Source organism: Cavia porcellus, unplaced genomic scaffold (assembly GCF_034190915.1).
Source record: "Cavia porcellus strain 051 isolate PalLab524CR breed Dunkin Hartley unplaced genomic scaffold, mCavPor4.1 scaffold_32, whole genome shotgun sequence".
Classification (NCBI taxonomy): Eukaryota; Metazoa; Chordata; class Mammalia; order Rodentia; family Caviidae; genus Cavia; species Cavia porcellus.
The window spans coordinates 14,586,152-14,613,067 of NW_026947515.1; the positions used below are offsets into that span (position 1 = coordinate 14,586,152).

A 26,916-nucleotide genomic window follows, 5' to 3' on the forward strand; every position below is an offset into this window, starting at 1 on the left:
AGTTATCAGAAAAAGTACAGTACTCACTGCTGAAATGCATTGACTGAGTTATAATTTAATGTTGATACAACAAATTTTCATTTATGGAAAATTTCTATATCTTTTGCAGAAGTAAACCAAAGATTCTCATTAAGCTGCCCACTACCAGGCACAATTTAGTGCATACATTTTCTTTCTTTGTATAATCAAAAGTATACACGCTGTGTGGAAGCTCACAGCACAACAGAGTCTATTTAGAATTATTAACACCTTCCGGTACCAGGTACCTGTCTCCTTCCTAAAACATAAAAATACATCATCTGTATGGTTTTTTGTTTGGTTTTTGTTGTCTGTGCTTTATTTTGGTATTGAATGTGTATCTTTTCAACATTTTTAAGCTTCCCCAACACTTTTTTAAAAACAGCCATTGATACCACTGATGAGGCATATTGACAAGACTATATAGGCAATTAAAATCCTGAAATGTATCTATTTTTTTTTTTTTGGTACCAGGGATCAAACTCACAACTGCCTGCTTACAAGGCAGGAGCTTATGCCACTGAGCTAAATCCCCAGCCCCTGAAATGTTTCTATACCTGCTGATACATAGTGTTATGGATTAAAAACTAGTGGTCAACTTAACACCAGCTATGTTAAACAGTATGGTACTGAGCGTAGATGTTCACCTGAGGAAAGATGCCAGCATAAATAAAGACGTAGAGAAAAGTGAGGCATTGCGGGCTTCTCTAAGTGTTGCTGTTTGAGCAGTTGGTTCTCCTGAGGAGCTCATCATGACTAGCTTCCCCAGTGTGAGTTTGACCATTGTCATTGGAGGAGCTTGGGACCTTGTTGGTGAGAGTGGCTGTGGTTCACTTTGGGGGAGCTCTGGTCCTTACATCTAGCATCGCTTTCTGGCTCCAGAGGGGAAGATGTGTTCCATTTAATCTGCAGGAGAAAGTCAGCATGCTGGCTTTCTGGCATATTCTTGACTGTTCTTATTGCAAGAGGAGCTTGGGATCTCTGTGTCACTTAGGATGGCTCTGGTGCTTTTCAGGACAGCCCTGGTCTTTATTATGAGTGTGACTTCTCAGCTCTAATGTAAAACCCTTCACCCTGCTGGCATAGACCTTCTACCTTGGGCCTTCCCAGCACAGATCCATGAAACAGTCTGGCGTGAGTCCCTCTTGTGGGCTCTACACCTCCAGTTTGACTCGTGGGAGGCACTGTCATGGGCTCTAGGTTTTCATCTGGACTCATGTAGGAAACATTGCTGTGAGATTCAGGCTCTTGGCTGAATATTCTGTGTCTTTAGTATTGTGGATAGATTTTCTGTACTTTCTTGGGCTAGCTCTGGGTGACCATCATAAAATAATATTGTAAATTCTGTGTTCTAATTGTTCTCCGCACAACCCCTGACTACAACACATAGCTATTGCCAGAATGAAATGAGTGTCAGCCATGAGGCCACCAACTCTCTTCATAAGACTCTTTCCTCACTTTCTCCCAGTTTAGCAAAAGTTAACCCTGGCATATAAAGGAGCTTCCAGCCCTCGCCTCCACCACCAATTCCTACCCAACTTCCATCCATTGTGATTGTGCTATACTAATTATAGCCTTGAGATACAATGGACAAATATTTAAATAAACGGTCTTCATCCAGGATATCCCTTCACTGAGTGTTAACCAGGCTATTCTGCATCAATGTGTCCTAGCTGATTCAATGAAAAAGGGTTATTATAAAGGAGAAAATAAACCTGATCTGAGAGTGCTCAATGGGAAACACCCAGAGATTGAGCAAAAGGTGTGGAGTTTGAGTCTAGAGTAGAAAGGCCACAAATGACACCCACCAAATGATGCCTGGAAAATCCTGATTACTATCCTTAGTGCTTCATGGTTCTGACTCTGGCCAGCCCAGTTGATTTCCTCCTAAGTGAGTGAGGAACAAAAAGGTGGAATAATGAGGATTAAGAAGAAAAATTAGGGGTTGGGGATTTAGCTCAGCTCCTGGAGCTCATAAGCTCCTGGCTTGGTTGTGAGTCCAAACCCTGGTACCAATAAAAAGAAGAAGAAAAATTACCATTTGGAGAGTAGAGGATGAACAAACTTTGGAGTATAGGAAAATTACTGAATATAGCTAGGGCTATGTAAGATTTGTGCTCGTGACTGTAAAGTGGAACCTATCCGTGTGATAGTTGGATTTTCCTTCGTGTCCCAGGACCCTTCCTCTGCTCACATGTAGGCATAAGAAAAGCAGACAGAATTTTGGGTGAGTTTGAAGAGCCAGCATGTGCCACAGAAAAAGAGAAAAATAAGAAGTTAAATGCATTTAAAGAGCAACACCAATGATTAGTCAAATTTCTTATCACTATGACACGATACCCAGCACCCACAACCCAAAAAGAGGACAGATTTAATTCCCTCATAGTTTCAGCCCATGATCAGCTGGCTCTGAGGCAAAAACATCACGGCAGGAGGGTATAGTGCAGCAAAACTGCTTCATTCATGGGTACCCGGAAGCAGAAGGAGGGAACAGAGCCAGAGGAAAAAAGGCAAGAGACCAGACGGAGACCCCATTCAGATGTACTTTACTAATGTTTCACTAATGCTGTAATAATCTGCTAGGCATTTCTTAATCCAATGAATGTGATATATCAGGATTAATGGTAACAGCAATGGATCTTGGAACTTTAGTAGGGAAAGAATTATTTTGGAGATGCTACATAAGCCCAAGGATTCTGATTCAGTTCTACTGGATTGGAAGTCCACACTTCTTTCTTCATGGTGATGCTTCTTTAACCTGACACAGCATAAAAATTATCTGAGAGTTGCGTCATAATTGCAGACATCTGGGCTGTCCTCAGAAATTCTGGGACACAACATTTTCCTTTGCAATATGTAAACAGGGAATGCAATTTTGGTGGGGGGTCTGTGTACCACTCTACTTTTAAAAAATACTGTGTTGTAGGTGTTTTATTTGAAAATGCTTGAGAGTGGGAGTACACGGATAGGGGTGGGTTGTTTACACTCTCCGCTCCATGAAATAATGATATTCCAAGTAGTTGGGTGTCTTAGGCAAATAATATAACTAAAAGTGAGCTCCCGAGATAAGTGACGCTGAAATGGTTGAGGCAATATATTCAGCAAATTTGTTTTTCCACTTTCACTAGGTTCCTTGGAACACAGAGATACAAGTGTGCGGTTCACTCCTGAGAACATGGCTTTACATCCCATGCATCCGTTTTCCAGAAAGCAAAAGAACTGTGTTCTGTTGGGAGAAAAGAACATATATATTCTAAGAAACACAATAATTTCTCAAATGTGTTAAATATAATAAATTTAATTATGTGAATGAAACCATTTAGTGTGTAAGTTAAGACATGGGAGACAGCACAGAGGCTGCGATGCTGTACTTCTCTCCAAGAGAGAAAATAGCTTTTATTAACTTCGACAATCAAGATGTTTTAAAAAGTTATCAACTCTTTATTCTTGAGTATGTTAACTGCTGCAACTGTCTGAAGACCATAAGGGAAAACAGCATAAAATATATATCAACAAAGCTCTGATTTTTAAAAATTACCCTCTTGCAGTATTTTTCTGCTGACTTGTACAAACTTACTGCACTTTGTCAGGTTTAGTATTTAACATCTCACCAGGGTTCTGGTACCTTTTGGACATTAACAATTTATTCGGTGCACTTTCATAACTTTATAGTTATGATGCTAATAACATTATTGGTCAAGCACTTACTTCACATCATGCACAATAATTCAAGTAATTAAACCAATCCCGTGAAGTGGTATCGCAACCTCTATGCTGTCTCCCGTCAATTAAGCTACACACTAAGTGGTTTCATTCATATTTCAAGATTGTTATATTTAACACATTTGAGAAATAATTGTATCTCTTAGAATGTTATCATTTCATTTTCCTCCTCTAGCAGGTCATTCTCAGATACATCTCTTCTTAGCTCCATCAGTATCAACTCCTCTCCCTCGTCTGCCAACCTAGTGTTGTCATCATTCTTGAGATGTTTAAACGTGGAGCCAACAATAGCTTCAGCTGTCAGCTGGTTCTTCCTTTGCAGCAACACAAATACTTACCGCCTAAACCCCCAAAGGTTAGCATTAGGTTCTAAATGGTAGCTTTTATATCTTCTCTTATCTCACACAAACATTAATTGTCCTCCTTAAAGTATTTTGCAGTATTGAATACTTTCCTCTAAAGAATAATTTTCAAATGAGGCAGTGATGCAGGAAGAAACAAATTTGAAGAGATCTAGAAATCAATCACTACCATCATTAATTGTTTATAGTTTGGGACGAGTTGTTGAATATTTGATTCAGCATTAATATTCAAGCTTAACTTGAATTATATAAGGTGGTATAATTCACCTTGACATTCATTGAGTGAAACCACAACCCCAAGTTTTAAGGAAAAAAAGTAGGGAAGGAAAATGTTAGTGCACGCTCCTTGCTTTATCTGATTGTTGCTCCCTGACACCTCTCCAGTAGTCATATGAATATGGTTCTTATGATTATTATTACAAACGTGCTGATTGTGGTGAGGAGCAAGTATAAGTCCTCACTGGACACTCCAGGGTCCACTTACCCTTGAAACATTTGGGGATTTCGATGGTGCCGTCCATGCACTGAGCCTCTTCTGTATAGCTGCACTTCTTTTCCTTATTTTTGCAGAAGAAAGATACTTTGTCACCGTGTAGCATTCCATTCTTAAATCTTTCCTGGAGCTTTACTCTCTCTCCTTGGTATAACACAGTGGCTTTTCTAACAGATAGTTTACAAGATGCTGAAAAAGAGAATGTCTGTAGTCAAAACTTCAGAGTGCAGTGAATCTTTCTTAAATAGACAATAGGGGGGATTATTTTTTGTTTTATTTTGGTTTTGTTGTTTTGGTACTGGAGATTGAACGCAGGATATTGAGTATGCAACTCTGTTTCCCTGAAAATGAAGCCTAACAGAAAATAAGCTGCAGCATGAGTTTTCAGGATGCTAATAATATGTCTTACTCCCAAAATAAGCTCCAGCTAAAACTGGATGCCAGATGGATGCATTGTGGGAACACACAACAAAAATATTGAATTATAAAATAATATTAATATTATACAGTTAATATAAACAATATTATTAACATTAATACTTAAAATAATTTATAATATAAATTATAATTAAGTACTTATAAATATCCAAGTGAGGATCTGTGGACAAGAGATAAACACCCATGTAAACTGATAAACTCAAAGTATTGCCAAATGACCAACTGGAGTGGGACATGATGCACAAATCATGTGTGCACTTTATAACAGACAGATGTAGCTTTGCCTGATAAGAATCTTCATAATTCAGTACATCATGTGTTGTAGTGGACACACTTAACACACTTAAGTGACATAAACATTTTCTAATTTTTTTTTTTTTTTTGGTACTGGGGATTAAACTCACAACATAGTGCTTGCCAGCCAGGTGCTTAAGCCGCTAAGCTAAATCCCCAGCCCCCATTTTCTGAATTTTGATGCTTACAATCTTTCATTGCTCTGTATAGACTGTCATTCTTTTTTTGTTTAGAGAAAAAAAGGAAAGAAAAACAAGACAAAACAGAAAAAAGGGTAGAAGTAATACAAAATTTCAAAAAAAATATTAACATTAGGAAATTATTAATCGATAAGTTACACGTTGTCCTCTCAGAAAGAGTTGTTCAAGTTACAAAGCATAAAAAGTGGACAATCAAACATTGACAGTACAAACCCTTCTGTTCAATGATCTAACGGAAACTTAGTAATATGGTCATCTATCTTACACTTTTAAACATCCACAGACTGTTATTCTTAACTGTTATTATTTCATTGCCACACCAATCCTGTTATTCTTCAGTTGGTGCTTGATTTAATACAAACCATGCAAAGCCTAGCCTACAAGAGATTGTGCCCGGGCAAAGAATTCATGGGATAAAAACACTGACAACTGTGTGGCCAATGCACTACAAGTTGGCTACACAGACAAGAAGTGTTCATTTAAGGACAGCAGTATTGCTGGACGTGAGACATTGGGGCCACTGTTTTTATATGAAACAGAATAACAAGAAATTCAGGCTGAAATCTGGGATATAGAGAATTATGACAGTTTTCCAAAAGAGGTGACATGACTATATTTGAGTAAATGTAGATTTTTTTGTGCATGATAAAATGAATAATTGTAGATTGCTGTACATGGATAAATACAGATTGTTGTACATCAAAAATAAATAAAGCATGCCTGAAAATAAGCCCTACTGTATCTTTTGGAGCAAAATTTAATATTAAACTCAGTCTCATTTGGGGGAAAATACAGCAGGTAAGCACACTACCACTGAGTTACATTCTCAGTGTCTTTTGTTATTTTGAGACAGATTTTAGCACAGTTTCCAGGGCTGACCTGCACTCGTTCTAGCTCAGCCGTCAAAGTACCTGGGATTACACATGTGTGTCACCATGCCCAGCTTAGAAGATAATTTTTGAAGCATTAGATGAGTACACCAGAAAGAAGTTGATCAAGACATTAGGATTCTGAAAATGTACACAGTGAGTAATGCCAACATGGTTACTAATAGCTGTTCTCTATCATCAGAACAATTACTCATTCTGAAGTGGCCTTTTGTTCCCCTACAGCAACCACACAGGTCAGAACAGAAGTACTACATTCTTGGCATCAGTGAAAATGAAATTTCTTTGTGTAAGCTTTGTGTAAGCTCATTTGTTGAACTGGTGCTTCCGTCTCCCAGCCACTGTGAATGTGAGCCTGTGACCTTTCTCTGAAAAAAAAAAAAAAAAAAAAAAAACTGCCTTCAACCATAAGAGAACTACCTCTCTCCAGCAGGTTGTGCCAACCACTCACCCCTACCTTCATTGCCAGAGCCCACAGGCAACAGAGTAGCCCACAGCTAATGATGGACTGATAAGAAGACACAAAGAGCAGATCACCTTGTTTCTTGCTGGGATCAACTCTTGGAAAGAACTCATGCTCCAAAACTGCTAGTGGGATCAAAATGAAGCCTTATGGTCACTGAGACCATATCCTTGTTTAAAACATAGCAGCCATAAGTATCACCAGGGAATTGGGTTGAAATGCAAATTCCCAGGTGCCATCTCAGTCTACAGAATCAAAAACTCTGAGGGTACACCCAGAAGTGTATGTTTTCAGAAGCCTTGTAAGGGATTCAGATGCATAAGAAAGTTTGAGCACCCATATCCAACCCTACCCCTCTTGCTACACATTCTTCTGAGATAATAAATTAAATTGCGCTTGAACGCTCATCTCAGATGCTTTCTAGGAGATTTCAGCCTACGGTACTAGTCATTCATTATTTTGCCTGACTTGATAAATTGTTTTCTTTTTTTAAAAAAACTGTCTGGCCTGCAGAAGCTTGAGCAGAGAGGCGGTGGTGCATTGCTATTCTTTGCATAAGTGTGATTCTGACTGGATCAAGGATAAACAGGTCCTTCTGTCCTGACTCAGAAGGACCCAGTATCTTAGGGAAAAGATGTCATCTGGTATCAAATCCTTTAGTTGAAAAGTCCTGGTATAGAGTCAAACCAAGATCAAATAAGAGACACAAATATGGAAGGAGCCATGGAAACAGTAGCAATAGTCCCCTACTTTTGGTTTCAGTCTTCAGGAATATCAGTAGCATCTCATATCCTCATTTGCATATGTCCTTTTGATAAACAAGTTCCTATTTCCTCAAGCTAGCTTGAATGCAACAAGAACCTTGATTAGACAGAGCAAAAGTGTATGGTCATGGGCAAAGACTTAAAGCAAATACGGGAAGCTTCAAGGATTGTGCATCATATTATTAGTGCTTAGAAAGGATCTGCTTATTTCTTGCAGCTGAATCTTAAGCAAGTTTCCTAAGCATGAGGCTTCCCCCTGCACAGATAAGTCCTAAAGTCTGTATGCCAATAGCTATGCAGTAAGTTGAGTAACAAGTAGAGAATAAGTAAAACAAGAAAATGCTGGGTAGAGGTGATCCAGTAGATAAGTTCAGGAACCTTGCAAGATCATGATCCAATTTCCATACCTTTGCAACTTGGCTGGGCAGACCAGTTTCCCAGTTTGGTGCATTCAACTTCTTCTGGGCCGTCCAGGGTATATGTATCATGGCAACCATAGGTGGCTTTATCCTTGTAAAAAAGAAGTGGTTTTGCAGGATAGTTCACAAATCCATTTTCTGGTCTTAGTGGGAATGGACATTTTACTTCTAGAAAGTTCATTAAATAAGACATATTAGTAATAAATACTGTTGGGTCAATGCTATTGTAGGTGCTTCAGTGACTAGAGTACAATTTCTAGGTACTATATGCTGACTTATGTTTTTGTTCTCTTACAGGACACTGGAATTTTAAAAGAGAAGCAACAACAGCATGAAAGTAAATAATGATATCCTACTAAATTCTCTGAGTTTCCACACATAATTATAATTTATTTATTGCAAATTTTCACATAGTTTAAGGTGTTGGGTTTGAAAGAAGAAAAAAATCTTTTTCAATCAAGAAACCATGAAATTAAAATGCAAATACTGAACCCCACGTACATTTAATGTAACATTTTTGGTTTTGAAATGGTAAGCCACTATTAAGTTATTATTATCTTCAGTCCATGCATAAAGGCAGCATGAAATAGGAAGAAAAAAACTGACATAAATGCAAGAAAACAAGTGACCTATAGCTCTAGTAATTTCAGGGCAAGCACATACAGCTAGATCTAGGAGCACAATGTTCTTGGAAAGTAGTTTGATTAGGTAGTTAAATTACAGATTCCAGAGATTGACTCATGGGCTCAATTTTGGCTCTTTCAGAGAGTGAATTAAAAAGTACTTTAATACTACTAGAAATATAGTGGGTTGAGGGAAAGTTCCTTCCTGTAGAGGTTAGCCAGCTAAAAAATGTAGAAGGAAAGAAAATAACCATTTTGCAACCATCAATGACGTAATCAGTAGAGCCAAGGATCATCAATGAATTCTCAGATGACTGCTAGAGATTGGATATTCACATGTACCCATAGTCGCAGAGAATCACCTGCAGGTTGCTTATTAATTCAAAGAAAAAGAGTGCTTTAACCAAATGGTGATCTGGCACTAGACCAAGGATTCACACTAAGCATGAACAATGATGAACCAACTGATACTATGTGGTTCCTGAAGTTATAGCAGTATTCTTGATAAAAATATTTAACTTGAATCTAATCATAGGCAAATACCCAAACAAATTCAGATTATGAAACATAATCTGAATAATCTGCAACATAATCTGCAAGCAAATAGCCTGGGCTCTTTTAAAATGTCCATGGAAGGCAACAAAAGAGGCAGTGAATCATTCTTTAAAAAGACTAAAGAAATGTGACAACTAAGAGGGTGTGATCCTCTTGCTAAAAGTAAACACACGTGCAAAAAAATATTTCTGGATCAGTTTGAAAACCCTGAGTCTGAAGTAAATTTTGCATTTTTGTTGATTGCTTGTATTTTATTATTATTTGTGTTATTATTGTTAATAATTCAAAATATGCTAAATGGTATGGTAACAGTAACAACACAGAATGCCCTTGTTCTTCGTATATTCGTGCTGGTGTGTTTACGGGTAACTGAACTAGACAATTCATTTAAAGATGATCCAGGAAAACTGAAGGATTTGCCTACGGAGAAGGAGAGAGACTATGTCACATACCGTTAACACTCCTGTATTCAGATAAACTAGGGGGGAAAAGAACCTTCAGCTTGGGAGTTGAGAAAATTAGCAGAGATGACATGTACATAGCGGGAAGGTAGCGCCTAAGTCATCATGATGCTAGCTATTGTTGTTACTAATAATTCCCCTAAGCTAAAATTCACTTAGGTTCTGAATCATTTGGTGCATACCCATAATATCTACTGCTGGAGAGGTTAACAGCCCTCAGACTAAGTTAAAGAGAGAAAATTTTGATACTTTTTTAAAAAGAAGATCAAATATTTCTGCAATTTTTAAAGAGTGCGTAGACATAATAATTGGACTACAACTCAGTTTTTATCTTCATCTAATCCAGGCTTCACTTCACCAGCCACACAGAAGTAGTCTACTCTGTATGGGTATACTCTACCTTCCCTGCCTCTCTGGCTTGCCCTTGGTTGTGCTGCTATGTGGCATGCCTGGTCCTCCTTCCCCACTCCTCCTCCAAGGCCACTGCCTCTGGGAAGCTTTCCCAGGCAGCCCCAAATAGTAAGTCACAAGATATTTAATTAGCTTTGGGCGAGGAGTAGATTTAATCCAGCTGATATCCCCAGTCCCTATCACACTGCCTGGTATATGGAATAGTCAAACATTCATTCAATGAGGTAATTTGAAATATTACAGGATGGTTAATATAGTCTAACATTTTTCCCAAATAGGATTCTACACTCCCACAATGATTTTGTCATCTCATTCACTTACCCCTGCATTCTGGTAATTCAGTCCAATTCCCATGGGCTGTGCAGGTAACGGTATCATTCCCAAATATCGCGTGATGTGGCAAGCAATCAAAGACTGCTGTGTCCTGATAGAGGGAGTAGTTTCCAGCGGATGGCTTATACATTTTGAGTTTTGCAAATTTAGGTACTGTGGGTGGAGGGCAGGTTATGGCTGGAAAAAGAAAGAACTATCATTTCTATTAGAATAGGTGAGGTTTTAAAATATGCTCTTTTCTGAAAAAAAAGAAGAAGAATGTCAAAAAATAAATGAACTTGACAAAATTGCAAAATTTGATCTAGTGGTAAAGTAAAAACAGTCAATTATAGGTGCCAAATAAATAAATGTGATACACAAACTAGACGTTCCAGCCAATTAAAAAAACTGAAACAAAAGAAACAAAATTAAGTCTTGTCACTGCAAATTTGCCTTTTACAGCAACACAATGGTTAGGCTTCCGTAACATCTTTGTTCTAGGTGCTACCTTGGAAGCTGTTTCTGGAGGCAGAATTTGTGGAGGACATTGCCAAAGGACCATCCTGAAATGATGGCTTGGGACAGCACTTAGTACCAAGCTGTCTGTGACATCTGAATCTCAATGCTAGTTTAGTTTGTTTGTTCAGTCTGTTAACTATCTCCTGCTTTTGAACTCTGTAAGTATGGGGCTTCTGTATGCATCGTTTATCACTCAGAGACATAGGAGTGTTCCATCACCCATTCCTGACTAATATAGAGTATCAACAAGTGCAGGGAAAATTATACTAACATAAAGGATGGTGCAGTCCAAAATATATTCTCTTGATCCTTGCTTCTCAAAGTGTGATCCATGGCCCACCAGCCTGAGTGCTGCCTTCATAGACTTTGTTACAAATACAGAAACTCAGACTCACTTTAGAGGCATGACTCAGAATCTACACTTTAACAGGATGCCTACGTGATTCACATACATTAATGTATGTGAAGTGTTTATTCAGATTAGACTGAACCTAAGGTGGCCTTTCTATTTGCAACTAAAAAAGCAAAGGTGAATTTGCATAATTGCTATAAAGCTGCTGTGTTAGGAAACCAGGAGCTTTGGTGATTTCTTCTGCTGAATGAAAAACTCAATTTATCCTTTAAAAATTTTTGCCATTTAGTTTTTGTTCAATTGGGATTTATTTGGAACTGCGTTATTTTCACTTGCTTTTTCTAGGATAGAGCTCACTGAAAATCTAAAGAAGCATAGCTACTATTCCTGATGCTTGGGTATTCTGGCCAACATTGGATGTATGTATTGTATGAAGCCATTGAATCTGGAAATTGATCACATGTGCGGGGCTAGGGCATGGCTGTCCCAAGAACAAAGAGCTCCCAGGGCAATCCACATGAAGAAGTCGCCTCACCCCAGAAAATCACCAAGCCCTTACAAAATCTAAGCAATGTGTTGCTAGGCAAAAGGGTACCATGTGACATTAAGTTGCTAGAGTGTATAAGTAAACACGTCTACGGTGAAGGGGCGGTTCCTGTCCTCCCATCCAGATATTAAGGGCTCCACCTGACCCCAGCTTTGTCTATTTGCTCATCCACTTGTGGTCCTTCAGCTCAAGAACCCCAAGAACCATGTAGGTCACTGTGTGCATGTAAACTATAAGTCAGAAAATAGAAAAATACCCTCCCTATAGGAGCAAAATACAGAGCTGCCCCTGAATGTGCAGGTGCACATAACCAGAACAAGCCATCAGTATATTTTGGAGGAATCTCAGTAAGCTTGTTTAGATAAACTTTTAACTTACTATAAATGTTATTTTTGTTTTTGTTGTTGGTTGGTTACTTTTTTAAAATACTACTTATTTCACTCCCTTGGGACAGAAGTGTCACCTCTGACCTTGTAACCTCAGTGCTGAGAGCAGAATCTAGCATATCCCACATTCTCAATTCACATTCATTAAAGATGAGTGTGAATGAATGAATGGAGACAAAGTGTAAGGAAGAGGTTTGGTCTCACTGCTTGCAGGTCTCCTAGTCGAATGGTGGTAGCGTCTGAGAGACAAATGCCGTACACATCCACGCCTTTGTTAAAACACTGTAGGAACTTTGGAATTAACAAACCCAACAATTACTGGCTCCACTCATGAGTAAAATGCTTCCCCTTGTCATTCCAGTGTGGGTTGGTCCATCCTCCAAAGTAGGACAATATCAGTACGAACGTTCCTCGTGATGGTGATCAGCCACTTGACTGAGTCAGGACTGAGGGATTTCTGGGATGTGAATCTATCAGGCTAAAACTGGAAAAGGTCTAGATGAATCAACTGACCATCCTACTCATAAAAGGGACCAATAGACTCACGAGCACAGACAGGAAGCTCTGGACTCCACTTTCCTTCCTCAGTGCACCGAGCTGCATTAGTTCCGTTCAGGTAATACCTGCAAAAGGAGAATTCAATTTGTCAAGCTATGAAATCAACTATTGTTGGCATTACTAATTGAGCCCAAAAGTTTGTGCATGCCAAGCATGAGCTCTTCCACTGAGCTTTGTTCTTCCCCCATGGCCTCAAATTTCTGAGCTCAAGCATATTCCCGCCTCAGTTTCCCCTATAGCAGGGTTCCAACAATACTATTCTCTACTTTCACATATTAGGGTGCTATTTTTCTGATGCTCATTTTAGGGCAAAGAGAGTGTCCCAGCAAGCACTGCAAGTTTCCACTGGAAGTTACCATAGCTATACCCCTAAACCCCTCGTTTCCAATCAGTTAACCAAGTTAACTGCATCTTGCATACAACAAAGATCCATTTGTCTCAGGGTGATAAAAAGTGAATCAAACTTTTGATTGATTAGTATTTGATTGATTAGTAGTGAGGTATCTCTACTATTATCTAAGTGTTTGCTGATACAAACGTGTGAAAAGCAATGAAGTTTATCTCCAATGAAAATGTTAATACACAGGCCAAGCATATAGCTCAGCTGCACAGTGCCTGCCTGGAAAGTGCAAGGTCGTGAGTTCACTGCCCAGTACAAAAAAAAAAAGGTAACACACACACACACACACACACACACACACACACACACAAGAAACTATAACATTGTGCCATTGAAGTCAATATTTTAAGGGTCATTTGTCATCAGATCCCCCAGGACACTGATGTTTCTGAAGAAAGAATTGTTTTTCTCTTTCAAGTACAGTGTTTCCTAACTCTCCATTCTCAAACAAGAACCCTTAATAAAGTGTCCCAGAGTGCAGCCAATGTGTCACGGATCTTTTCTCCTTCGACAGGTGAGCTATATGACAAGCCATCATGGCTTTCTGCCTGGGCCTGTTGGGCTGAATTAAGCAAGAGTTCAGAGGGCTATGCTCCATGTCATCACCTCATGCTTCTCTATAGAGTGCTGGAGACCTCCAGGTTGGTTAACAAATTAGCTTCATAATTAAAACACAGGTCTTAGTCCTAATGTATTTAACCTTATCTTGACATATCAACCAATTATAAAGAATTATAATTCAGTTTCAATCATTTCAAGGTACCTCCTCAGATAAGTAAATAAATCAGGAGCAGAAAAATTAGATGAAATGCAGATGTCATGTCATATTAGTTGTTATGTTCCTTCACTACTCACCCCCTTCAACAGCATTACAGAGTACATGAAGAGGACTAAAACTGACTTTTCTTTAACAAGACAAAGGCTAGAAATAAAATATGGGCAAGTCTTGATGTTTAGCTTAAGGGCATAGAAATATACTGTTAGCTCCTTAGTCTCATGAAAGTCTTACCCAGGTTTACAAGAAAAACTGATTGTGTTGGGATATTCAAAAGTTGTATAGCGTACAGCTCCATTTTCTAAGATCCCAGCAAAAGGACAGACTCTGGCTGTGATTTAAAAGAAAAAAGGTAAGCTTCTATTTGTAGAATTTTCCATTAAAATAAAAGTTTATAAACTCCTCTCTATCCTTTGATCCAATAATCCTGCCAGAAATTATTCTAAGAAAGGAATTTAAAATAAGATAAATAAGATAAATTATATATATATGCAAATGTGTTCATTACACTGGTACTGCTAATAACAGAATTTAGACAGTCTAAATGTTCTCTCTTAGGGAATTTAATTTCAATCAGTTAACAGCTGAACTACCATGCAGCCAATAATATGAATCACAAAGACTATAAAGCCAGTGATTTTTATGATATGTTGCTGAAAATAGAAAAACACAAAATTGTGCATACTTTATGCAATGATGCAAAAATATACACAGGAAAAACAACTTGGAAATAACATTGTTCCTATTTTAGAGATATTGATGATTTAAAGCCAATATCCCATAATGATGGCTCAGTGATTCTTTTAATTAAAAACTATACTTAAGGGCTTGGCTTGAAACTCAGTGGTAGAGCACATGCCTAGTGTGTGTGAGGCCTTGGATTTAATCTGTAGTATCAAATAATAGGTTAGATTTTTTAATAAAAAAGAATACTAGAATCACTTGCATGAGCACATACAATTATGACAATGGTCATATATATGTGTTCAAAGTAATTAGAGTTCAAATAGCATCACATAGCTATCTTACTGCTTAACTTCTGCATATAATTACCATAAATACAATAGATGATTGCTTAACATTTGAATTTGAAAAATAAGGCCAGCACGTTCTCAGGAATAAATAAAAGCAACCATTTACAATAAAACAATAATGAGATATATAATTTATACTATTAAATTTATATTTATTTATATTTTATTGTAAACATTTAATATGTACATAACTTAGGTGACATTTATATTTACTTTATTCAGTTAGATCTGCTATTATTTTATTCTATTCAATCTTCTTTCATTTGGAAGCAAAGTCTGAAGATACGATAATCCACCAAACTTTGTTCAAGCGTTTCTTTGGCATCAGTTTTATATTTCGGAGTCTACTTGTCTTTTTACTTCTGTATCATATTTTAACTTTATTTAACTTTAACTTGTAAATTATTTTCCTCTCCTTTTATGAGTCCAGACCCCTTTTTTAACCTCCCTTAGCTCAGACTTTGTCTTCTCTCAATAGACCTATTGCCTTTACTCTCTTCTCCCGTGGAGAACCTTCCACACCCCATGTCTCTCCATAGTCCCCCACTGTGCAACCCCCTGAGCATCCCAGGTGTGTTATCCCGCTCAAAATGTCCAGAGCTCGAAGAGGGGAGAGAATATGAGAGGAGGCACTGACTTACGTGTGCACTTCAGAGTGTTGATGGGCCACATCCCTGTCAGAGGACAGGTAAACTTTCTCGTCAATCCCCGGGACACATAGCCTGGCCTGCAGGAGAACACGATCTCCTCCCCTGGCTCATAGAATGTTTTTAATGGAGTAACTGTGGAAAATGGTACAATAACTGGCTGCGGACAAGCTGAAACAGAGCACAAAGCAAGTAGTTAGAAATCTCTATTCACAGTTTTGAATCCAGTTATACCGCAAGTGAAAAAACATTTCATGCTACCGGAAATAAGTATAACAAATCAAAATCCACACCAGATACTTCACATGCAATATCTCATCTAAGCCCTCAAAAATCATTTAAAGTAGTTCACTGGGGATTTGACTATGTTACTTATCTTTCAAAAGCAAAAATTACTTACTCCGTCCTGCAATAGCCACGTGGCAGAGAAAACTTGAGAGCAAAATGAGTCCTGGAGAAATCATTGTGAAAGATTCACACTGATACCTCGAGGGTGGGTTTCCTCTGCTAAAAAAGAGGGTTGCAAATATAATGTGCTTAAACATTAAACCAGTTTTTGAGTTGACTTTTACCTCTGTAAATAGAAGATAAAGTGTCATGATTTGAAAGGAACTTTGAGATGTACATTCTTTAATCATTTACTCCACTCTGTACGTCTGTTGTGAAATCTTTGGTAGGTGGCTTCTTTTTTCATCTTTTTTGGTAGATGACGTTTTTCTTAATGGCTCGAAACTGTTCACCACTGCATCCCGCAGAAGCCAGATAATTGGTGGGTCAGGGGACTTCTCACTCTCCATCTTTTGTTGTGTGTACACTGTACTTGGGTCACCAGAAGACTGAAGCCTGTGTTTCATCTACATCCTTATCACATGAACTCAGCACAATCACTTACTTTCTGTGCCTCCCTTTCTATTGCTCCAAAATGGTGCTCCAATTTCAAAATATATATTTCTAAAGAACATCTTGAAGATTATTGCTCTAAACATTATTTGACATTTTTTCTCACAAAGTCTTCCCATTTCTCTTGCATCCTCACTTCGTAACAAGATCCTCCTGGTACTGTAGTTGTGACCTTAGAGGTGTCCTTGAATCCTCAGTATTCTCTCAAGTCAAATGAACACAAACTCATGATTGTCCTTCACACTACATCTTAGATTTGTCTACACATATGTGTAGATCTGTTTTAGGAATTGAAAACTTGATATGGGACTCAAAGAAGAAAAGAAATTGAATAGGGGGAGAACAGGCCAACAGTAATAATATTTCTCATGAGGCAGGACCATAAAGGGGGCACCCCAGGATCCACAGCTGACTGTCTAATGAATCACTTTCCTCTAAGAAACTAAATTTACTAATGGATAAGACTGAGCCATATGGGAAAATAACAAAACCACAAACTCCCAAATCTCAGTAAGAACCTGTCTAGAAAGCCAAACCATTACCTCTGCATCAATTGGTCCAATTATAGAAAGCGAAATATGTTCCTAACCAATCACAAATGATGTCCTACATTTATAAGCCCACCTTCATCTTTCTCATACCAACCACCAATCAGAGCATACTTGATCTTTATTTTTCTATGATAATGTTTTCTCTGTCTTATTATGAGTCCCTGCCAAACATAGGTGATGTGGGATGTCTACCTTGCTATGCAGACTCTGAATAAATAACTTCTGTATGTTCTTATTTGAGTGTTCTTGGCTTATATTCACAGATATTAAAGTTCCTTGAGACACAGCACTTCAGAAATGCTCATGTCAGGCAGTGATTCTTGAATCATAATTCTAATCAACAGTGTGTTCAGTGACAAGAAGAAAAGTTTACTGAACCAAGATAAAATAACAGTGGCCCTTCTCCTTTTGTCCTTCTAACAAGAAAGATTCTTATTGGCTGGATAACTCCCAGGTTCTTCTTCGTTGTGAACATTTTCTCCATGAGTGAAGAGGAAAATCTAATGAGGTCAAGTGAGACCAAGGTGTTCTACATAGTGATGATCTAAGGTGGATGGCAAGTAAAGGTCGGGGCTCAGGAAGGGAAATTTGAAAAGAGAGGATTGGAACTGAAAAGAGAGCATTTCTTTCAGAAGCTATAGACTGAATGATCAACATTAAGAAGTGCTGTGAAGACAAGAAGGTTCTTTAATGACGTTTGCTAATAGCTGTAATCTCTTGCATGAGGGGATTTTATGAAAGGGAATATGTTCTATTTCTTATTTGAAGTTTTACTTGGGTACTTGCAATCATCACAGCTTGTCAGACTAAACACTTAAGGCCTATACATTAACTTAATTATATCTCAGTTGGAAAATAATGCACTCATTCTTTCCCCAGTAATAGCAATAAGCAGATGAAAAGATACATAGAGACAAGAAAGTTTTCCCTTATAATAAGCTGCCAGCTAATAAAGATAGTTTAAATAATGGAATTATTAAGTGGAAATTTGTAAAACATCATGGAAATATTTAATTCTGGCAAGAAATAGCAATAGATGGTAAAATCAGAGGTACACAGAGAATGAGAAATGAGATGCTCCTACAGCCCTAAAAGTGTCTGAACATAAGAGATTTACTGCAAAGTTGAAGAAGAGAAATTTATTTGGGGAGAACCCAGAAGACACTCTCTGAATCAAGTAATCAAAATTCATACCATTTTTAAGGAGACATAGGCATTGTGTACCCTCCCATAGGATGCAATGGGGAGCACCAGTACAGCTTGGTAGTATTCCTATTAAAGACATAATAATCTGAGTCATATTATTTTTTAAAAATAACATAGTACAAATCCAAGGTGAAGGATGCTGTGAAAACTGATTTCTCTGTAATCTTCAAAAAACACAAAGACCATAAAGGGCAAAGAAAAGACTGAGGGAATTTAAGGAGACATAATAAGTGATGCATAATGGATCTTTTTCCTATAAAGATCTAAGAGGACATCTGGAAAAAATTTTTGACGGGGGGGGGGGTCTTTTTGAAACAGGATCTCACATGCAGTTCAGGCTGGCCTTGAGCTCACTTTGTAATCCAGGCTGGTCTCAAACCTGCAACAATTCTCTTGCTTCAGCCTCTCAAGTGCTGGGATTACAGATGTGTGCCACTGCACCCAGCCACTTGGTAAAATTTGAATGGGAATTTCTGGGTTAAGAATATATGAAAATGAGCATGATGATGCATGTAATTCTAGTACTCTTGAAGCTTGCAAATTCAAGCCTAGCCTTGAACTTAACAAAACCCTGGCACAAAATTTTAAAAAATAAAAAATGGTTTGAGATACATAGTTCAATGTAAGGACACTGACTGTTCAATCCTCAGTACTATTTAAAAATGGACATTTTTGTTCTATACCTGCAAATTCTCTTGTTATGTTTGAAATTAAAATTAGCTTAAAATAGAAATAAAAATAAAAAGGAATATGTGATTTTTGTGGTTTACTTTAAAGTACTTCTAATAGGATACTGTTTGGGGGTGTGTTTTGGTGCTGGAGATGGAACTCAGGACCCTGTCCATCCTAAGAGTTGTACCCCCTTCCCAAGACACCCTTTGTAAACTATACCTCAAATTTTATTTGCATTGTCCCCTAAAATCAATGCATAAGTGAGTAGAATTTTCTGAATTTTAAGTTTTTCTCCACTTCTCCTTTCTCTCTCAACTTTGACATCTGACTTTAGTTTGCCAGCTGCTAACCTTTGGAAGATGATGCAAAATGACAGGTACAGGAAAATGTAGAAATAACTCAATCAAACTTAGTCTAATAGAGACTCACGTGTTCTTGCGGTTGTTATTTTTATTCTCTAGCTGATAAAAATTGCTTTTGTTTCTTCGGTTAAATGCAAAGATGATGGAAGATAAGCTGTACAATTCATAAGCCAGATACAAGTCCTGAGTGCTTTGCTACTTGAACATGTCTGAGAATTACAAAATTAACCCAGAACTCTTCCAAAAATCCACACAGGTCTAACGAAAAAGCCTTTTGAGGAGATGAGATAAAATTGTACTGCTCAATTATTTCCATCTTCCAGTTTGTGATACATTATTCAGTACAACTTTAGCATTATGTAGTTGATCTGTTCCATATTCTTTTTTTTTTTTTTGTCTTTTTCCTTTTTATCGGTACCGGGGATCGAACTCACGACTGCCTGCTTGCAAGGCAGGTGCTTATGCCGCTGAGCTAAATCCCCAGCCCCTGTTCCATATTCTTCAACTCATACTTCCAGATCTCACCTAGGATAATAACTGAGGAACTGACTGGTAATTGACGTTGGATGACGTTTAAAAGACACAGATTTACTATTGTAATTTAATTTGGCAGGGCAAATAGAAAAACCATTCAGAAACAAATCCAAGCAATTTTGGCAAACCACATAGCTGCTTTATACTGTTGTTTATATTCAACAGTAAAGATTAGCTATCTTGAATCTAATGCTACATCTATAATGTTACATTTTATCAATATAAGTAAGAACACATAGACATATAGACACTCAGATTGAAAATATACAGAAACTATTTTCCCCCAAAAAACATAAAGCCTTGTGCTTCAAATTCTTAATAACTTAATCTTTTCCTACCCTTCTTTGTAAATTAAATTATAGGAGCCTAGACTCAAGAGTCCAAAGTTTTATATTCCCAAAACGACATTGCTTAACATGTTTGAAATCTTTCTTATTTACTTTACAAGCAGAAACTTTGACCATGTCATTAAACATTAGCAACAGTTTAGGGTTTTGTTACAGTTTTCTGCAGTAGTAAAACCTGTGTTTATAATAACCCATTTTTTTAGTCACGATTAAAGACAGTATTTTTGTACATTTTTTCTCACAAAACAGTTTCACGTGAATGGGAAAGTTAATGCAATTCGGCACCCCTTTTTGCTAGTCATCTGATAATATAACTTCCAGTTAAGATTTTTTAAACAATACTTTTAATGTCTTCTTTTTATGGAATGGAATTCTAGCCAGTATCCATCATCAAGACTTCAGCGGAAAGATGCAAGTAACAGTACTCCTGCAATAATAAAATCTATCCAGAACTATATACACACTTGCAAAGGAGACAAGGTAGCATCACTCAGGGTTAATGGATGTGGTTAACCATGTCACCCTAGATCAGTACTAAAACATCTCTGTGTAGCTACAGGGATTTTTCTCCCCATAAATAGCTTTTAATTTGAAAAAGCTAATATCTATATGGTGCTGTATTTTCTATCTTTGTCAAGGGCAGTTATTCTTAACCTTGGCTGTACATTAGATTCTTTTTTAAACATCAGAACTGGGGCACTAGTCTAGAACAATTGAAACAATTTCTGGAAGTAGAGCCTTTCTTTTCCAGGTAATTATGCCTGCATTAAGTGCCAAGATTCACAGATTCAGCAGGTCAGTGTTTGCCTAGGCAAGTTCAACTCATAGGGTTTCACCACATAAATTTCTCTCTTCCAAAGAGAGATTACTTTCTATATTTTCTGCATTCTTAAACTCCTGTTCTCTTATGGATTACCTCCTAGGATTCATCAATGCATTCATTCATTTACACGCACTTTAAACTCTTAATTTGAGGTTAATATTGAAATTTCAGAAATAAGCAAGATGTTGTTATTGTCTTAAGGAATTCACAGTTTGCAGAAACCTTTGGTACAATGCTACAAATAAAGTAATAGAACCAACCATAAGATACCTGTGTTTCCCAGCTTGTATGGAAGTAAGGCTAAAAATGAAGATACCAGGCCCAAGAGTTAGCTGAGCAGCTCATGCCTGGTAAGCATGAGGACGTGAGTTCAATCCCCTGTAGCAAAGGGAAAAAAAAAAGAAGATACCCCTGTAGTTGCCAAAGCAAGAAAGCACAAACAGCATGATATACCCCAGCAGCTACAAATAGTGAAATGTCGCTGGTGCAGAATATTTCAGATAAGGAACATCAGGAAATGATGTTCTAGTTCTAGTAGGAACTAGATGACAAAAGCTCTCCTATGTGATCTTAGGAATTGAAACTCATCTTGAGTGTAGTGAAAGGAGGTACTAGGTTGGATTTTATTTTGAAAAGAATACTGACAGCAGTATAGAAAACATATTGCCAGTGAAAGGATGCTCCCAGAAAAACAGATTAGAAGAAGCAAAGCTATATTATGTCACTGTGTAAATTCATCTTCTGTGCATCATCAAGTAAACTCATCTTCCATTCCACTTTATAAATCAGCATTGTCTTCAATAGCATTGCTGAGTGGGGACAATTTATGAAACAAAAAATATGATGAACCTGACTACATGCTGCTCTCCTGAAGCATGCTTTGGAGAGAACGATCGCCTGCCACTGCAAACCAAAAAATGGTTTATTGTACCCAAATAATGTAGTTTTAGCAAAGCACTAAGAACATTGCTCAGAAATTTGAGGGACTTTTGCTAGGCAAATTTATCAATCCAGATATTTAGATCTTAGACTCATTTTGGATAAAAGTATCCACATATAGTTGTGATGTCAAGTGAATGGAGAAAAAAGTGAACCAAGGAGAAAAAGAAGTACAGAGTGTCTGGTCCGACATGGGGATAACTCCACCAGACAAAGAGAACAAGCCCAGCACCTTGCATCAGTGTGGTGTCATTAGTTAAGGAAACAGGTTTTGAACATGGTGCACTTGAATTTGAGTCTTGGCTGCTTGCTAATAACTCTGTCATCTTGGGCAAATGATATTCTATAGTCAAGTGTTTGACCTCTAAAATGGAGATAAAAATAAGGTTTCTGCACATGATTACTTTAGACGCTCAGTTAGAATCCTCAGAGAATCCTTGCAAAGTTCCTGGTTTATAGCGCGCTCTCATGAAATCTAGGTCTCATCAATATTCTTCCTATCATGGAAATACCTTAGATGTCTCATGACAAAGTAGCTGAGATTCTCACACAAATTATATAATGTAATAAACTTCAGTGAGATTTGGTGAACTGATATTCATCACCAGAAATACAAAAGAAAGGAAGACAAAAGGAAAGAGCTATATTCCATATTCTAATGCAAAATTTGAGCAGAGTTATCTGCTCAAATATGGCTTTTAACCCTCTTACATTTTTACAGTATGTTAGATGTTTGGCTTTACTTGTTTTTAAAATATTACAAATAAATAATATGGAAATTCTAGGAGAAAAATAAGATATGCCTGTACAGAAGTCTGCAGCACAGAAGTAGGTATGTAGTCCACTTGTGTTGTAAGAGTGTAATGTTTAATGATACAGCTAACCCAGCCTGAGATGCCATGGACAGTCATAGATCTCTCCTGTTTTAGGGATCCCTCTTTGTATAGAAAATTATATAGACACTTCCCTGAAAGTTAGTAAGTTCATTGTGTCAAACAACTATCAGTCAGTGATCATCAGGAGCCCTAGCTGGGTCCTCCAGGGTCAACCTCTCCACTGGCTGGACATTTTAAACCCTCTATCTAGTCTTGATGATGTTTATATCTGGTATCAGCTTCTAGCTCCCTCCCTTTTCCTGGTCCACCCCAATTTAGGGAAAGTTCTAGACAAAAAGGCTGTGACTTATGAATACAAAGAAGAGAATGCTGGACTTGCCATCACAGGTGTTATACACTATGAACAAAATACTGAGAGAGATGCGAAGGAAAACACGGTATGATCTTCATACTAGAGATTGTAAAAGGGGATGATTCTTAACAGATGAGGCTCTGAGAATAAAATGCTGAAAAGCATTTAGTAACAATCTGATATGGAAGAGGCAGACAAAGAAACTAATAAGAATTCCTAAGAAGTTTTCTGATGAGCTCAGACTTCCAAAAAATTGCAAGAAAGTGGGGAGGCAGGGGAATGTTACATAAAATGAAATTCAAATATAATATGAATCAAGTCTATAAAATGTCAGGAACTCTGCTGACTAAACTAAACCCTAGATGAGATGAAGATTGCAAAAGATGAAGGCTGGGTGTGATAGTACATGCTGATAATCCCAGCACTCAGGAGCCTGAGGCAGGAGGATTTGAAACCAGCAGGGCTACATAGTGAGTTCAAAGTTGGCCTGGACTATATAATGAGACCCTGACTCAAGAAATGACACAACCCACGTGACCCTTGAGGTTCCTTGGGTGAAAGACTGCAAGAGGATGAGAAAATAAAGAGACAAAGCTGGGGTCAGGTCCCTTGCTCTCCAGATGGGAAGATAAAACTGCCCCCTCAGAACAGCTGGGTGGGTCTGGGGCTCCTGCATCTGCCTCCCCATGTGCTTGGAGAACTGTGGAGTTCTAAGCAAGCAGGCGGGCGCTCACTTTCCCTGGAGTCCAGCTTGTTTGGGACCCTTGCACATTCTGGGTGCAATGGAACAGCTAGGCAGGTCTGGGGCGCCTGCATCTGCCTCCCCATGTGCTTGGAGGACTGTGGAGTTCTAAGCAAGCAGGTGAGTGCCACCGGTTCCAGAGGCCTGGCGGCCTGGGGGAACCATGTGCCAGAGTCCCAGGAGCTGCGGGCATTGAAGAGGATTTCCAACAGACTCTGAGGAAGCCTTAGAATAACACCTGAAACACAGAAATATAGGAAAATGACAAAATGAAAGACCAAATTACAACCTCAAACCTCCAGCCCATCCCAAGAAACCTTAGGAGTGATGAATATAGAAGAAAATATATGCCATACACCTCAAATAGCAGACATAATAGCTACTGAAATAAACAAGCAACTTCAGGAAGCTTTAAAGGAATTCAAACTCAAAATAATCTCCCAGGTAAAAGAAGAAATGATAAAAGAAATGAAAGAGATGCTGAATATATCTAAAGAAAACACAGTTAAAAAATTGGAGGAACTAAACAAAAAGTAGAATCCCTAGATGAGCAATATAAGAAACAAACAATACATAAAGCAGATGCACAGAGATATACAGGAAATAAAAAACTCCACTGAAAGTTGTAAAAACTGCCTCAATGAAAGTGAAGATAGAATTTCAGACCTTGAGGACAGGATTGCAGCTAGTGAACAGGAAAGAAAAGATCTTTTAAAAATAACAAAGAATCAGGAAATAACAATTCAACAACTGCAAGATGATGCAAAGAAAAACAACACAAGATTGATAGGGATTATTGAAAAAGAAGGGGACAACATAAAGGATGTCAAGAGGATATTTAGAGAAGTAATAGTTGAAAATTTCCCAAGCATCAGATCAGAAACTGACATCAGGATCAGTGAAGCACATAGAACTCCAAATAGTTAAAACCAAAATAAAACTACACCCACATATCTAATAATCACCATCCCAGAAATCCAGCACAAGAATAGATTATTAAAACTGTCAGAGAGAAAAGAGAGATCACTTATAAAGGAAAATCTATCAGAATCACAGCAGACTTCTCAGCACAAACAATAAAGTCAAGAAGAGCACGGAGTGAAGTATTCCAGATCCTAAAGGAAAATGATTTCCAACGTACCCTGCAAAATTATCCTTCAAAATCGTTGGTGAAATAAGATAGTCCCATGACAAAGAACAGCTGAAGAACTTTATGATCACCAAGCCACCCTGCAAAAAATATTGAAGCCAGTTTAGATACACTTAGGAAAAACAACTAAGCAAAGCAGATAATTAAACAGAACAGAAAAATAAAGATGCAACAGCAGAAAGATAACATGTCAACATATAACAGTTATAACCATTAATGTAAATGTTCTCAATGCATCAATTAAAAGAAACACAGTGGCAGAACGGACCAAGAAACAAAATCCAACCATATACTATCTACAAGAAACCCATCTAACCCAAAAGGATACTCACAGACTGAAATTCAAAGGATGGAAAACAATACTTCACAAAACAGGACCCCCCCCCAAAAAAAAGCAGGAGTAGCCATTCTGTTTGCAGACAATGTGAACTTTAAACAAATAATGATCAGAAGAGATAAAGAAGGTCACTACATACTGGTTAGGGGAAAACTTCAAGAGGAAGAGATAACTATCTTAAATATATATGCACCAAATTCTAGAGCACCCAGTTATATAAAATAACTATTAACAGAAATGAAAAATCAAATTATCAGTCACACAATTGAAACAGGAAACCATAAAACACCATTGACACCAAGGGACAGATCAACCAGACAGAAAATCAGCAAAGAAATAACAGAATTGAATCACACATGTGAACAAATGGACTTTATACACATATCCAGAGAGTTCCATTCAACAACATCAGAATACACATTCTTCTCAGCAGGACATAGGTCATTCTCTAAAATAGACCATATATTACCTCACAGAACATTTTTAAATAAATGCAAAAGAGCTGAAATTATCCCTTTTATGTTATTCGATCATAGCACTTTGAAATTAGAAATTAATGATAAAAGATACTGCAAAAACACCACAAACACATAGAAACTGAATAACACACACTTGAGTAATCAGTGGGTCACAGAGGAAATTAAAGAAGAAATTAAACAATACCTACAAGAAAATGAAAATACAAATACAACTTAACGGAATCTGTGGGATGCAATGGAAACTGTCCTCAGAGGAAAATTTATTGCACTGAGTTCCCACATCAGGAAAACAGAATGAATACAAATAAATAACCTGATGCTAAACCTGAAACAGCCAGAAAAAGAAGAGCAAGTCAAACCCAAAGCCAAAAGAAGAGAGGAAATTATAAAAATCCAAGCAGAAATCAATGCAATAGACACTAAGAAAACAATCCAAAGAATCAACGAATCAAAGAGTTGGTTCTTTGAAAGAATAAATAAAATTGATAAGCCCTAGCCAACCTTATTTAAAAAAGGGAAGAAAAGCTCAAATTCATGAAATAAAAAATGAGAAAGGTGAAATCACTACAGACTCTATAGAAATACAGAAGATCATCAACACCTATTTCGAAAACCTCTACTCTCAAAGGTTTGATAACAGATCCACCTCCCTGGGTGTCTGGAGGACTGTGGATTTCTCAGCAAGCAGGCGAGCATCACCAGTTCCAAAGGCCCTGCAGCCTGCGCTAAGTGCCCAGTGCACTCTGCCCCAAGCCCAGACTGTTCGGGACCCTCCAGGCTTCCAGGTGCAGTGAAGTGGCTAAGTGGGTCTGTGGCATCTACATCTGTCTCCCCATTTCTGCTGTGCTCGGAGAACTGTGGAGTTTCCAGCAAGCAGGCAGGCGCACAGTGTCCCTGGAGCCGAGCTTATCTGGAACTACATTCTAAACAGGCAGAAGAGGGCCACTGGTTCTAGAAGCCCAGCGGCCTGGGGGAACAGGGTGCCAGAGTCCCAGGAGTTGCAAACATAGAAGTGGATTTCCAACAGACACTGAGGAAGCTTTCA

The 26,916-nt window shown here is 37.9% G+C and overlaps 1 protein-coding gene across 1 annotated transcript; it reads right to left on the reverse strand.

Moving 5' to 3' along the window:
* Positions 1-2,547: 2,547 nt before the first annotated feature.
* On the reverse strand, positions 2,548-16,207 carry Apoh (apolipoprotein H). The gene is made up of 8 exons (XM_063241809.1): positions 16,042-16,207; positions 15,636-15,812; positions 14,195-14,291; positions 12,774-12,850; positions 10,433-10,621; positions 8,050-8,229; positions 4,588-4,785; positions 2,548-3,244 (listed from the first exon to the last, which is right to left on the reverse strand). The coding sequence occupies exons 1-8, from the start codon at positions 16,184-16,186 to the stop codon at positions 3,180-3,182; spliced, it is 1,128 nt and encodes a 375-aa protein (XP_063097879.1). The 5' UTR covers positions 16,187-16,207; the 3' UTR covers positions 2,548-3,179.
* Positions 16,208-26,916: the final 10,709 nt, after the last annotated feature.

What these genes read in the sequence shown, in the direction of transcription:
- Apoh (XM_063241809.1), bottom strand. Translation starts at nt 16,186, where the DNA reads ATGTTTAAGCACATTATATTTGCAACCCTCTTTTTTAGCAGAGGAAAC. An exon ending in TGCCCAGCCAAGTTGCAAAG is followed by an intron (nt 4,786 to 8,049) that starts GTATGGAAATTG and finishes TCTCTTTTTCAG; the next exon opens with CATCTTGTAAACTATCTGTT. An exon ending in AATCCCCAAATGTTTCAAGG is followed by an intron (nt 3,245 to 4,587) that starts GTAAGTGGACCC and finishes TTCTCCCAACAG; the next exon opens with AACACAGTTCTTTTGCTTTC.